The sequence below is a fragment of the Scophthalmus maximus genome, chromosome 4, assembly GCF_022379125.1.
Source record: "Scophthalmus maximus strain ysfricsl-2021 chromosome 4, ASM2237912v1, whole genome shotgun sequence".
In the NCBI taxonomy this organism is placed as follows: Eukaryota; Metazoa; Chordata; class Actinopteri; order Pleuronectiformes; family Scophthalmidae; genus Scophthalmus; species Scophthalmus maximus.
The window spans coordinates 17240001-17254533 of NC_061518.1; the positions used below are offsets into that span (position 1 = coordinate 17240001).

At 41.7% G+C, this 14533-nt stretch overlaps 1 protein-coding gene across 4 annotated transcripts in view; it reads left to right on the forward strand.

Moving 5' to 3' along the window:
• Positions 1-14533, forward strand: part of LOC118302636 (MAM domain-containing glycosylphosphatidylinositol anchor protein 1) — a 149342-nt gene that overhangs the window by 30395 nt on the left and 104414 nt on the right. For all 4 annotated transcript variants that reach the window (XM_035628940.2, XM_035628939.2, XM_035628942.2 and 1 more), the window contains one exon: positions 9425-9564. In XM_035628940.2, coding sequence (XP_035484833.1) covers positions 9425-9564 — 140 coding nt within the window. The remainder of the gene's footprint in view (positions 1-9424; positions 9565-14533) is intronic.

The window sequence follows — 14533 nt, forward strand, 5'->3', positions numbered from 1 at the left end:
GACGCTGTCCTCGCCAGATCATTAGAACTAGTCCAGTAATAGTCTTGTTCAGGCACAGAATAAAAGAGTGTAAAATGGAAGAAAATATGACACACAGGTGAAACGCAGGCCATAGAGGGAACTTTGCAGACAGGTATATTAATTATTATTAATATTATTATGGCAGTTTGATGCAAATTCAACATAGAGGTACACATGATAATTACAATGTCTTGCAGTCACAGATGGAGCTCTCCCAACGAAGAGGCCTCTCACAAATTGTGCTTTTCTTTACCCTCTTATCCATCCTCCCTCCCTCCTTCTGTCCATCTGTGGCAAAGATCTGAGTGGTTGTCATCTCTTTGTGGTAATGCTCCCTCCCTCTCTCTCTCTCTTCGCTATATCTTTTCATCCTGGGAAAGCTCAAGTACGGAAAACAAAGTATAAGTAATGTATGACCATGCTTTACAAACCCTGATCACTTGACATCTTCCAGATCTCCACCACTGACGAAACCCCGAACCCCCCACCTCTGGCGGGTTGTCTTCATATCCTTCTTCTCTTTCTGTCTACATTTCAAAAGCCATCCATGCACATGTTGAATGTGCCTGTTTGTGTGTATGTCATTTGAATGAATGTAAACGCCATAATGAATATCTACAACGCAGGGTGTGGAGATCTGTGGAGTCAGTGGGGTGTTTGCTTTGTGTGAGCGAAAGATGTGGGTGCAATAGAAACTGAGAAGAGGTTACTTTTTTTGCGTCAGGATCTAAACTACACGTCTCTGGTCCGGGAAAAAGGTGAACATGTTAATTTGATTGTTAGGTGATATATATATATATATATATATATATATATATTTTGACAGGCAGAGAAAGGTCGACCGTGTTCGGTGCCCGTGGAGAGGAGAGAGAGGGAGCGGTTGCATATGTAACCTGGAACACACCGGGTGCCACAGTTGTGCCAGCTCACGCTAATCAGATACCTGCAGAGCAAACAGAGGTACAAATTAGTGCCACGTCAAATCCCAAGAGGACCCCTGGGGTCATCACCAGAAGGGTCATTCTCTGAAGCTCACATTGATTTTTTAAAAAAGCTCAGTTACTGTATGTCTCGAAAAAACGGGCTAGACCGGTGGTTTCCACCCGGGGGGTCCCGGCCCCCACTCGGGGACACCACAGTTCAACAGGGGGGTTCGCAAAGCCCTTTTGATTTTAAGCGTCTAAGATTACTCGGCATTTAATTATCCTGCTCATCCACACACTCCCTTTGACGGGAGCGGAGAGAATCAGTCTTGAGAGCTTCATGTTGTTGAACAAATACTTTCAGTTTCCTCGTCCTGCCCGAGAGAGAGAGAGAGAGAGAGAGAGACACGGTGGTCGAGGGAGCTACAGAGTGAATGAAGAGGGAGTGGCGTCAGTGAGGACAGATGATTGAATCAGAGAAATAAAACTGTTTTGTTTTCTTTAATTTATTTTAAGTCTGATTGTTTCATGGTGATTATGTTGTCACGCAGAATCAAGCACAGGCACATCTCTGCACAAGATAGGATTTTTCTGTATGCAACGCAGCCACAGTAGATTCTTCCATTCTTTTGAAAAGTTTACGTATCAGTACTACTGAAAATGTTCATCATATTTTAACGATAGCGTGATAATACTGATAACCGTGATCATTTTGGTCACTATAACCATGATGTTAATTTTTCATACCGTTACTTCTCTAGTGTAGACGTCAATGTATACTGTAGTAAAAATTAACCCTCAAGACAAAGTTTTGGAACAACTGGGCTTGATAACATGGAGGTCTTTTTGAATTTCCCCCTTTCGTCCTTTCCTCTCGTATTGCATGCTCTCTGCCTGCCAATAATCTGTACTGAAAAATAATTCAAAGGTTCACTTTCCTTGGATATGAAGCCTGCACTGCAGCCAGGAAACTGCTGCCTCTCGCTTTCTCTTTTCCATTACATTTTTTTTTTTGGACTCTCCAATTTACCCTCTGCTCTCCAACGATCCTCCTTCATTTATTAGCTTCTGCTGTTATCCGACACTTTTGTTGATTGCACAATCTCTTTGTCCTTTAAAAGTGACTGTGATAGAAACACACACACACACTCTCAGTATCAAAGCATGTGTCACACTGTCAAACACAACCTGACACACCAATCTCATGATACTAGGAAAGCCCTTGATTGGTGTGGATACTATAAATTAAAAACGTTTAATGAAAGCTCTACTGTAGATGTTGGCTTTGGCTTTATGTAGTCAGTGCTGTTGGCTCTTCAACCTCCCTGTATCCACATGGGAAAGAAAGCAGAACTTAAATCAAATCTCACAAACACACACACACATCTTCTCACTATACCTTGTTTTAGACTTTTTCACATCGGTGTTCTTCCTCCTCAAGATAACAAACTGAGTTTCTAAAACCCCACAGGCAGCTGCATAAACATGAACTCCATCTCACCTACATAGTTTGAAAATGTTATGCATTTGTAGGAAATTTCCCTCAAAATGTCAAGTTTTGCCCCACCTCGCAATCGTGAAGAATTCTCCAATACATTTCTGATGTATCCCAAAATGCATTCACCTGTTACCATGGCCGAGACCCATCTTTGATAAAACTATTAATGTGCATCTGTTTGTGTGTGTGTGTGTGTGTGTGTGTGTGTGTGTGTTTGCGTGTGTGTCTGCAATTAATTCACATTCTACTGCTGCCGTATTGTCTCCTTCAACATGGGGATTTCTCTAAGGTGGAAGCTGAGTTTCCTTCCCTTTTTTTGATCTGTCCCACTTATAGATGTACAGTATATGTTCACTTCGAGAAAACCAGAGCCAGTTTATAGGACTGTGGTGACTCAAGAGATAACTAGGCCCCCACATCTCTTTAATTGACACTCAGCACTGGCGCACCACAGGGCTGTGTGTTGAGCCCCCTCCTCTATACCCACGACTGTGCTCTGACCAACTCTACCGACACCATCATTGCGTTCGCAGATGACACGACTGCGGTCAGGCTCATTTCAGGAGGAGATAAGACAGCCCACATGGATGAAGTCCAAAGAATGTCGGTGTGGTACCCTGAGAACAATCGTCCCCTGCTGTCTTTCAAAACAAAGTAGCTCATTATAGACTTCTGAAAGCTCAGCACAAACCCCATTCACTACACACGAACAGGGATAGTGTGGAATGATTAAGATTTCTGGGCACACGTATCACTGAAAATCTCTCCTGGACCACCAACAGCACAGCGGCAGTCAAGACGGCACAGCGGCGAATGTACTTCTGGAGGATTCTCTGGAAAAACAACCTGCAGGTGAAGCGGCTGGTGTCGATCCACCGCTGTTCCACCGAGAGTGTGCTGATGTATTGCATCTTTACGTGGTCCGCCAGCAGCCCTTCTGAGGGCCGTCGACTTCGCTCAGACAATCATTGGCCGCTCATTGCCATCTCTGGAGGAGCTTTTTTTGAGCTCGCGCTGCCTCACTAGAGCAGCAGACCTCCTAAAAGATCCCTGCAATCCTGGACTCCACCTGTTTGAGCAGCTGCCCTCTGGCAGACGGTTGAGGACACGCAGACCTAAGAAGCGCTTCTACCCCAGAGCGAGAACTAAACACCGTCAAACACTAACATTGACCTACAGACTATCTACACACACAATTTGTTTATTTATATGAATATATTTCAGGTTTTGATTCCACCATCTGCACTCCTAACTCCCACATGTGCATTACTCCCAGTGTAAAAATTCAGCTCCTTTTATTTTGTCTTAGGTCTAGTATTGTATTGTCTCAAGTCTCCGTCTCATAGATTTTTATTTATATGCTTGCACTTCAATTAGTATCTATCTATCTATCTATCTATCTATCCATCTATCTATCTATCTATCTATCTATCTATCTATCTATCTATCTATCTATCTATCTATCTATCTATCTATCTATCTATCCATCCATCTATCTATCCATCCATCTATCTATCTATCTATGTAGAAGGTCTGACATGTTATTTTTTCTCTATATAAAGTTTCCATATTTGTCAAGCTGTATGGTATCTAAGAGAATAATAATCAGCTTAATCATATCAATTTGTAATCTGACTCATAACAATTGTTCGTCAACATTTTTTTTATATCTGTCTCTATGTATGGTGAAGTTATGGAGTAAATGGAGATCAGTTATATCAATAAAATCCCCCCCCCCACCCCCCCCGCCTTTTTAACCTTTGAATGAGCTGAAAGGAAAGGGACTTATATAGTCAGATGTGGATGGCTCCCAAGCCAGAATCAAATTAGGAGACACGAGGCAGTGAAAAGAAAGGCAGCTTGCTGGTGTTTATCCAGGACCAATCTGGGTTTGGAAGCCTGCCACTGAAATCAGCACTAATGCAATTCATGTTTGTATGCGAGGAAGATTGCATCTTTTTTGTGGTTCAGGGGAACATTTAGGTGAATTTATAAAAGTTTACTGGAAAACACTGACCCCGATATGATATGAAGAAAAGAAGAATACCTATAGTTATATTTACACATACAGTATACATCCCTTTATTTTGCATGTGTTTATATGAGTGTGTGAGCAGTGAGACAGCAACATACAGTTGATTGAAAGCACCGAAGAGGTAACAGTCATTTAATGGTCAGGTCAGAAGTTGAATCAATGTTCCAGGCGTGTTTTGATATCTAGAGTTCCAATCGAGCCAAAATGAAAAGGAAGGGGTCATGACATCAACCATTTGATCTTCCTCCATCCTGTCTGCAGAGAAGAATCCTGATAAAATGCTGAGGCAACATGAGTCACCCAGACATTTGGTCATAAGGCTGGTTTTGTGGGTGTGTTGTGTGTGTGTGTGTTTGAGGTTAGTGTTTCTGTAGGTGAGATGAACACTTTCCTCTATTAATCAGGTATCCACCGTCCACTTTCCTTTCCTTTTCCTTTCCTTTCCATTCTGCTTGTGATGGCAGGGGAAGGGCCTTAGTAGCTAAATGGTCTCTTGTGAATGAAGTGAATTGAGACAGAGCTCATCGGCATGCATGAGCAGCTCCCCATAAAGTAACTACGCATATCAATCATCCTGTGCGTGACTTCATGTTCGACAGCATTCACGACCTTCTGTGGGATTCCTCCGGCAAGATACAGTACAACACACACACACACACACACACAATTATACATGCATGTAGCTGTACACGTTTCACCAGTGAACACGCACACACATGCACACACTCACACTCACACACACTCACACACACAAACACACGCACACACACAAACACAAACACACACACACACACACACACACACTCATTCCCTCTTTCGACGACAGTCACACGCACTGCTCAGCACTATGTCAAGCTGTCACTGCGGTTTGACGCCAGCTCTCCTGTCTCATCATTAGTTTTAGTGAGAGATGTCCTGTCCTCTCAACAAAAACAAACATGGCAGGTGGCGACAAATCAATTAATCAGACGAGGCATTTGCCAATAGTTATGTTTCACTTTCAACTAATGCGCATTGAATGTCTCAGAAAAGTTTCCAATAATGCACGGGCAACACTTTCAATCAGCGTCCCGTGGAGCGGTTTTGATCGATGAATAATCAGAGTCGGATAGATTGCTGTCAAAACAGCAGCTTTCTATGAGTGATGGTCATCACTCCTACTAACTGAATTGATGCACCTCTGAGTGGGACACAACACTGCCTCCATATTTTAGAGGTACTTCTCCTAATTTCTGTCTCTGCTATACGGTTTGGCCGTATTTAGATAGATCCTATATTTTTTTAAGAACTAAAATATACAAATATATATGTATGAATCTGTATTTTCTTTTTCATGACACCTCCTTCCTGTTGACATGTTCACACAACTCTTTCTAGAGATGAGAAAGAAATGACAGCACTCATAAATCAAAACAGATTCTGCGATACCATTCACTTTGCAAGTGTCTTAACTAATCTGCTTTCTGGATGCAGTGGATGCTGAGTATATATTATTGATAGAATGAGGTTATGGGACGCAACAGCTCCATTTAACCGCATGTGATGCTTCAGTGAATATTTGCCAAGTTACAAACAGGCTAAATCGCTGTGAAGTTGCCCAGATTGTTTCTGTTTGCGCGCGTGATCCCAGTGTGTCTGTGCCGTGTGTGAGCGAGTCAGAGGTTCTGCAGTGTAACAGGTTGAGCTCTCCTTCTTTGTTTGCATCACTCCTTCTGTTTGCTGTGGCCCATTGTGGAGCCTCAATCCCCATCACACCTCTCCTCCCTCTGGGCTGGAGCTGTTGGTTTCTCTTCTTTGGCTGACTACACTCACCTACTACTTCTTTCTCTAGCTTATTATTATCACCATCTAGCTCTTCTGTTTTTTTTTTATTTTATTAGCCTCAAGCACTTATTTCCATTCATCAGTTTTTTACTTCATTTTCACTAATTAAATCCCTTGTTAAATGAATACGTCTCTCAGTCCCTACTTGTAGTTCCGTGTCTCTTCTGACTCTCCGTCAACTTCACTTATTCCTCTCCTCTTTCCTTTCAGTTTCTGTTCTTTTGCTGAACTTCTTTGCTTCTCTCTCGCCTCCTTCTTCCTCTCTTTTCTCCCTTTTTTTCAACTCATCCTTCTCTCCCTTCCTCCTCTTTAATCCTTCCCTTCTCCAGTCGATCAGACAGTCGCAGCAGCCAAACTGCCACAGGCGAGAGCAGACAGAGGAGCTGCTCTGTCCGACCTCCCTCCCTCGCCGGCAAACTAATGCCGACACACCAATAAGCTGAGAGGAGACAATTATTCACCATTTATATCAGCTCCCCGTCGTTCTGAGTTAGTGCAGCGTATACCTCCACAGATCGTAGCTCTGTTGCCCCACAGTCTTTTTTATGCTTTTATCCCGTCATGTGTTTTTCATTGATTGATTCGTTGAGATTTGCACTGCGGAAGCTGCAGCCTAGAGGTTGCAGTTTGCACGTTTCTGGATCATCATTGGTCAAACCTACGCTAACTAGGAAAACGCGGGTGAAAGGAACAGAAATAAGACATGATCTCACCTCCCAGAGCGACTGTTATCAACATGCATTTCAGCGAGACCCCAATTTCTCCACTGGATCTGCTCAGTATCTAGCAGATAATAAGTGTGATTATACTGGGCAGCCCCCAAATGTGAATCTGAGGCTGAGGTTCAGACAACCACCTTAAGCTAAATTCTTTACTTTGTTTTCTTTATTACCAAAAATTGATATCACTTGAAATCTCCCATATCTTGGAGAGCGTGAATTGATCAAACTTGATCTCGTATTTTCACGGGTTTTGCACACTCAAACTTCTTTCTTTTTCTACTGCTCCTCAGTGGAAAAAAAAACAAAAAGGAGAGAACTTTTGTAGTATATATTTTTATGTGCACACATCCGTGTTCTGTGGTATATGAGTTCTGTGTGAATTGTCAATGCACGTGCACGTGATGGAGAAGAAAAGGCAGTGGGACACTGAGGAGGTCTTTGAATACTCATGGAATGACTGAGGGAGTGAATGATGGACTGCTCCGTTGATGAGCTCCTCAATCTTACAGTAATGGTGAAGAGTATGTAAGTCTCATGTTCACACAGTCTCATATTCATTATCCATATTATTTATATGGCATTTACACAGAAACCAACACACTCAGTAAAGAGAACACACTGTGGTAATAACACGACAAATCCTCTTCTCCAAAATATCCACTTTCGGAAAACCAGGACAAAACAATGAAAGCTGAGAAAAAAAAATATCGACCATATTGTTCTCAGTTGCCAGTAATGTGCAGTGCTCTTTGCTTAACATCTCCAAAATGCACTTTTGTACAAAGCGGCCTCATTTCCACTTCATACTGCCTTTGGAAGAGATTACAGTAAGAGTGAGGCTTATTTGCGTGTATATATATATATACAGTATATATATATATATATACAGTATATATAGTATTGTATTGTATTTACCAGCCTGGCTAAGGAGCACAGTCAAAAGACCGTGGCACAGGTTTTTAAATAAGCACATGGTTGTAGCCACAACTGAATTTTTCTTTATCTCTCCTTGCTTTGCTGTTTCTTGAGGGTGGTACAAATCTGAGTGGACAGGCGCACACGCTTTGTCCCGATACCTAAAGCTATTAATGACTCCAGCGTGTTCCACAAACGACAACACACTCGGACACATCCGGAGCCTTCTCTCGCTCTGAACTCTGATTTTCGGGCTGCGGATCGCGTTCTGCGTTGTTACGTCGGATCGAGTTGAGGTTTAAGGTGAACAGCCTGCCCACTTCGCTCCTGTCTGCTCAATGATAACAGTTGTGAGGACAGTGAAGAATTGTTCGCCCTGTGAATCAATGATAATCACATCATTGTGCTGGCCTGTCCCCCACGCCTCTCTGTGGGGTTTCACACATCTCCCTGGCCTTTTTCTGCTCACCCGCTGCTTCCCTCGCTCTGTCTCTGTCTCCCCCCTCCTGCCTCCCGTCTCCCTTCATCATAAGGGAGATGAAGCCATCTGAGGTTACTCGCACGGCAGCCAGCCCTCATGGGTCAATGCTGTGCAGACTCTGATATTGTAGTCGTGGCCATTGCGGAGAGTTCCCATCATGCATCTGTCACCCATTATTTCTGTTGCTGCCGTCACAGCTGGTTGTTTCTTCGTAATGCGAAGTGGACCTGAGTGTGGTGCAAGGCGATACGTGTGAGATCAGTTGAGACAAGATCTCCCTTCGGTGTCTGGATACGTTGTGAAGATTCAATTTTAAAAAAAAAGAAGAAGATATTTGACACTTGCTTGCTTTGTAATGGGTTTTTTATTCATTCAAATCTTCTAGAATCGCCGACAAGCCTTCTCAGAATGTTTTCACATTAATGGCTTGGTTGTGAGTTTTTCTTTTTTACTCAAGACTGCCTGGATCCTGTCTTAGGGTCCCTTACACTGTGCACATTTACAAACGTCTACAATGGAAATCTTTGGTAGTGAAGATTTTACCTCCAGTTCAACATTGACATTTAATGATGCCCTCACCTCCTCTGTGTTTTTTGATGATTTGATCAATACTTTCTTGCTCCAAGCTGTTATTACATAAGGGTAGTGAAGACGTATTGTAATTTTTCAAACACTTTAGGGTGATGGGTAAGCAATCTAGCTTTTGACCTTCTAATGGAGAACAATGTTTACATTTTCCAATAAATGTCTCTTGTCCGACACCTGTAAAACATGTTAGTAAAGGCCTTGTTTCTGCAGATGCAGGAGTAATGTTACCTGAGTCATCGATATTAACACTAGCATTACACATACACACAAGACAATGACCTTCTTTCTGCCGTAGAGATGTTACTAAATATGTAATGTGCTTTCTCTCCCTCTGTGGTTGTGTGTATATGTGTACGTCCGCATGGTAAAATGCCTGTTTCTGTGTGTGTGTGTGTGTGTCCATGTGTTCGCTCACAGCTCCAGCCAATGCCCAGATCGTGCACTCAGGCGCAGCATGTAACGTCAAGGATGATAACATCAGCGAGAGAATCTACACCATCAAAGAAGGAGACACACTAGTGCTTCAGTGCATAGTCAAAGGACACCCACGGCCACAGGTAAGCTCCCGCACCACCTGCTGAGCACGTGTGTGTCCCAGGACGTTTGTCAATGTACAGTTTTACATGTATGATGATGCTGATCAGTCAATCGGGGGATTTCCAGGCTCTTGTAGACAGTGGTGTTCCTTTAGGCTCAGAACACACAGTGTCAGCAATCCGACGTGCCATACTCAATATTCCTTATATGATCAGTTTTCACAGCTTTCTCAGTTCATGTGAAACTACATGTCATATAAACGTAGAATGTAGCAACAGAAAATAACCCAATAAAATAATCAATGTCAAGTTGGCTTATTATTTTTCAAATTACTTCATCAATCGTGTATCTTTCTGAAAGTAACGCACATCCATTCTCCAGCCATTCAGACTCGAGTATTGTCCTACATAAAATTGTGACAAATGAGTCTTAATCTCCTCTTATGTTTGTCTCTATATGTTCGATAATTATCTCTCAATACCTCCTCACTCCTTAGATTGATTGCGGGATTTTCAACGTATGCCTCAGAGTCAAGATATTATCCATGCTTCATAAGAGTCACATTTTCCTGACACAAATATAGAATAGCTCAAGGTCCTAAGAAGCTGTTGATGTTGTTGTAATGCACGAACACCCTTTTAAATCTGCCCAAATGTGTCTTTGTTTACATGGCGTGTCTGCTTTAACACAAACAAGATGAGGCAAAAACATTCTGGTGACTAAAAAGGCTGCAGGCAAACTGGACATATTCTATGATCACTTACTAAACATGCCCTGCCCTGGCTACATATATTGTATGATGTATCCTCGAGCCATTACTCATATTTATAGTGTCAGTGTGCGTCTGTTTGTGCTGAGTCACACAATCTCCTCTTTTTACTCGCCTCACAGTGGCACTTGCTAAAACCATTCCCTGCTCCAGTGTTGTTTCACCTGAGTCTTTTGTCTTGTCATCAACACCTGCAGTACATCTGGTTCAGCATTGTGCACACTGCTATAATGAGGAGGGGCGGCAGTATTTAGATAAAGCGTTACGTGACTTGAAGACCATGGGTTAAATTCCCCAGAAGAGCTAATGTGCTCTGTCTGCTGTAAACATGTTACTTATAATTAACTTGTGGTTTTCCTTTTATTACGGTGAATTATGCAGCTGCAACACCATTTTTAGTATATGACACGTGAAAATATAATGCAAACCCAGGGGATCACGTGTTAAAAGTTTTATAAAATCCATATAATGACAAATCACATTTTGAAATGATCCGCTGTCCAATGCGTATATTTAACTTTACATTTCAGTGTGTTACTGAATTTCCCTCTGTTCCTTTTGAAACTACATTGGAAAGTAGTGAAGAAGAACAGATGCTATTACACAACAGCTCAGGCTGAGACGCACATGCTGCGTGTGGAGTGTAGCCAATCACTTGGTTTAAAAAAAACTGGGGCTTTATTCTTGGCTAAATTCACATTTGATTTATATTTGTAAATTTGATCACAAAAATACACACACACACACACACACACACACACACACACAAGCAAGCACACACACACACACACACACACACACACACACACACAAGCACGCACACACACACACACACACACACACACACACATCCCAGTAGCCCAACTTGGACACATCTGGTTTACTGGGTTGGACCCCGACACAAACACTGTGGACCTGGATCTGTATGTGTGTGTGTATATGGAAATGAATGCAGGTTTTATTTCATGTCCCCAAAAGTGACCTGTGATGAAATGTTTGTGCGTGTGTGCGTGTGTGTGTGTATGTGTGTGTGTATGTGTATGTGTATGTGTGTGTGTGTGTGTGTGAGTGTGTGTGAGTGTGTTTGTGTGAGTGTGTGTGTGTGTGTGTGTGTGTGTGTGTGTGTGCGTGCGTGTGTGTGTGTGTGTGTGTGTGTGTGTGTGTGTGCATGCTACACGTGCATGTGTGTGTGACGTTACAGACCCAGATGTAAAATAAACTGAGGTGACTGCAAGGAGGTTGTGTGTTTTGTGTATATTTGTGTGGGAGTGTGTGAGGTGAGAAAAGCTGTGTTCCCCACGGGTGCATGTCCACTGGCATCACATCAACATGAATAAAACAGTGCCTGTGTGTCTAGACCTTGTTTTTGTTGGTTTGTGTTTATGTGCATATCGATTCTGTGCACGTGTGTCTGTGTGTGTAAGAGGCAGTTTGCTTGTGTGACTGTAGATGCAAACTAATTACCTTTCTGTAACTTCGATATCTAATTACACACTGAATGTTGACCTAACCTGCCATTTTTCGCTCTCTCTCCCTCTCTCACTGACACACACACACACACACACACACAAACACACACACACACACACACGCGTGCACTGATACACACTACATTCACAGGTTGTGTTCCCAAAAACAAATACAGACCAACTTTTAGTAAAACTTTTATTTTCATCAGTACTGGAATGATAATTATACAAAATGAACTTGGAAAAAGCGTACTCCACAAATTCATTCCCCTGGTGCGGTAAGATGCAGGAAATTTGGTCAGTGATTGCTCGTTCTCTAGGTCGGAGGTGGAAGCGTATTCTGAATAATGATCACATTGGTCACAGTCAGAATGTAAAATATATATAGCCTGCGCACAAGCAAAACTTGCACTGCCTCTGGCAAAGAGACATTGGTTGAGGGAATGTGTGTAAGACGTATGTGTAGACACACACTAACAAACAAAGGCATGCATGGTCGTGGCAAAGAAACAGATAACAGAGTCTGTGGTGAAGACTTGCAGAAATTACAACATATCAGCTCCTTGAGACAACATATGTTGAAGTGCGAAATATGTATGTTAGGGACAAAACTAATTCAAAATTTAGATTGGACCTTCCGAATACAAGTCTTAGAGTCTAAAGTAAGCAAGTGAGGAGATAAGATCAAACGTGGTGAGGTGAGGTGAGGTGAGGTGAGGTGAGATGTGAATATTATGATAGGATGAGATCATTCTTGTAGAGAAAATTAGCTGTGTTACAGCAGCAAAGGGGATAGTCAAAAATAGAAACATCAGTAAAAAGTAATTATTACGCAAACAGTAATAAAATAGAAATAAAAAATATAAATAATTTGAACAATGTAAACAGACTTCATACAGTGTAACAGGATTGTACATAAGAAATGTTGAATTGCGTATGTGCATATATCTAATTTGATCAAATTCAGAAAACAAAAAAAAATCAAAGATAAACTGAATAAAACCTTTAAAGCCAGAAAAAAAAATCAACTCCAGGTCCACTTAGAACTTTTTCTCTCTCAATATGTTGTAAATGTAACCACTTCTCATGGTCTCCATTACTGCATGAGTGTCACGTCATCGTATCATTTATGTGATACGATGACACAAGGTGACACCTGATTCAGCTCTAAATGTCAAAGAAGACAGTGAGAGGTGGGCAAAAAAAAACTAAAGACAGAGTAACTGGAAAGTTAAGATTATTTTACTAAAATAACTGAGTCACTGAAATAATGCCAGTGGCACCACTTTAACTACATATATAACATATATAACAATATAATGCAATTGTGTTTTACTGTCATAACATAATTTGTACAAAACCCAGTGGTGATTTATTCAGATTTTTTTTCCTTCAGATTGTTCTCTTACACTTGCATGAACCCACATCAATTAAATAGTTGAAGGTTTTGTTTCCTACGTCCACGATGCACCAAATATGAAATCAAGCTGAAAATTATAGTTGCCAATGAAACCCAAATAATAACTGACTTGTTTCAGCACCTGCATTCGTGTACATTCAAACATACAACATGATGTAAAAGTACTTGTTAATCTGGAATGCAGCCCATATTGTTGACAACTGTGGTCAACAATATCAATGACAAATAAAGGTAGCTGGAAACTGTCAGGGGCAAGGTGGCTGAGCACATGCACGCGCGCACACATACACACACATACAAGAAGAGAGAGAGAGAGAGAGAGAGAGAGAGAGAGAGAGAGAATGATAACAGGATTAAACAGTGAAAGGACAATAAAACAAAAATTGAACGATGACAGACTACGGTGGCTCTAGAGGATTGAAGAAAGATACAGTGATAAGAGATAAGAGGAAAAATCGTGATGCTTATTGTGATAAAGAGGAAAGAATGATTCAAAGTCAAGATCATCATGTCTGCAAAGCTTTGTGTGTGTGCGTGAGTGAGTGTGTGAGTGTGTACAAATGTGTTCATTCCTAGTGTGCATGTGGTGTGAGCAAGCACAATGCATACTGTTTGTATTAGTGTACATAAGAGAAAAGTGAAATGACATTTTATTAATATTCTTTTTTTTTACATATTAGTAGCTGCTTGCAGCCCCGCCTATGCCAGTAGCCACCTGGCTTCTACTTTTTTTGTAACCCTTAACCTGATCTAAAATCTTAATAGATACAAAGTGTCCAAAATCTTACAAAAAACAATGAGTAAACAAGAACCATCTAGCCAGAAAAGTCAGATGAACAGCTGTCTACCTAGTCTATCAGCAAAGAGTAGAATAGAATAAATGTGAACTGTGATTGCTGACCTCTGTCCCAGGACGTTCTGCTGGAGTAGCACACTGCAGCATTCTGCGTTCGGTCCCATTGGGCTTACTGAGTTTCCACTGCGCTCCGTCGGCCGTATCGATAACCTGATCCCTGCCACCCCAGCTCTCCTTCATCCACCCTTACAACTCTCCACACCTCCCAGTTCTGTCACTGCACAAAGTTGTTGTATCCGAGGCAATTTTTGAATTGACTCCTTTAGCCATTGTGAGCCGAAATGAAAGCTCATGAAACCTGTTTTCACTTTCAGTCATAAAGCCGTCTTTTTGAGGGGGCTTCGGGATTAAAACAGGGGGAGCTTGCAACAATTTGCGTCTTAAAAGCAAACAGTGTATTTATTACTTTCAATGGGGTGGTAAGTTCGCATTTGTTTTGGCACATTGGTCCAGAGTGGCTGCTTCTTGCGCTGAC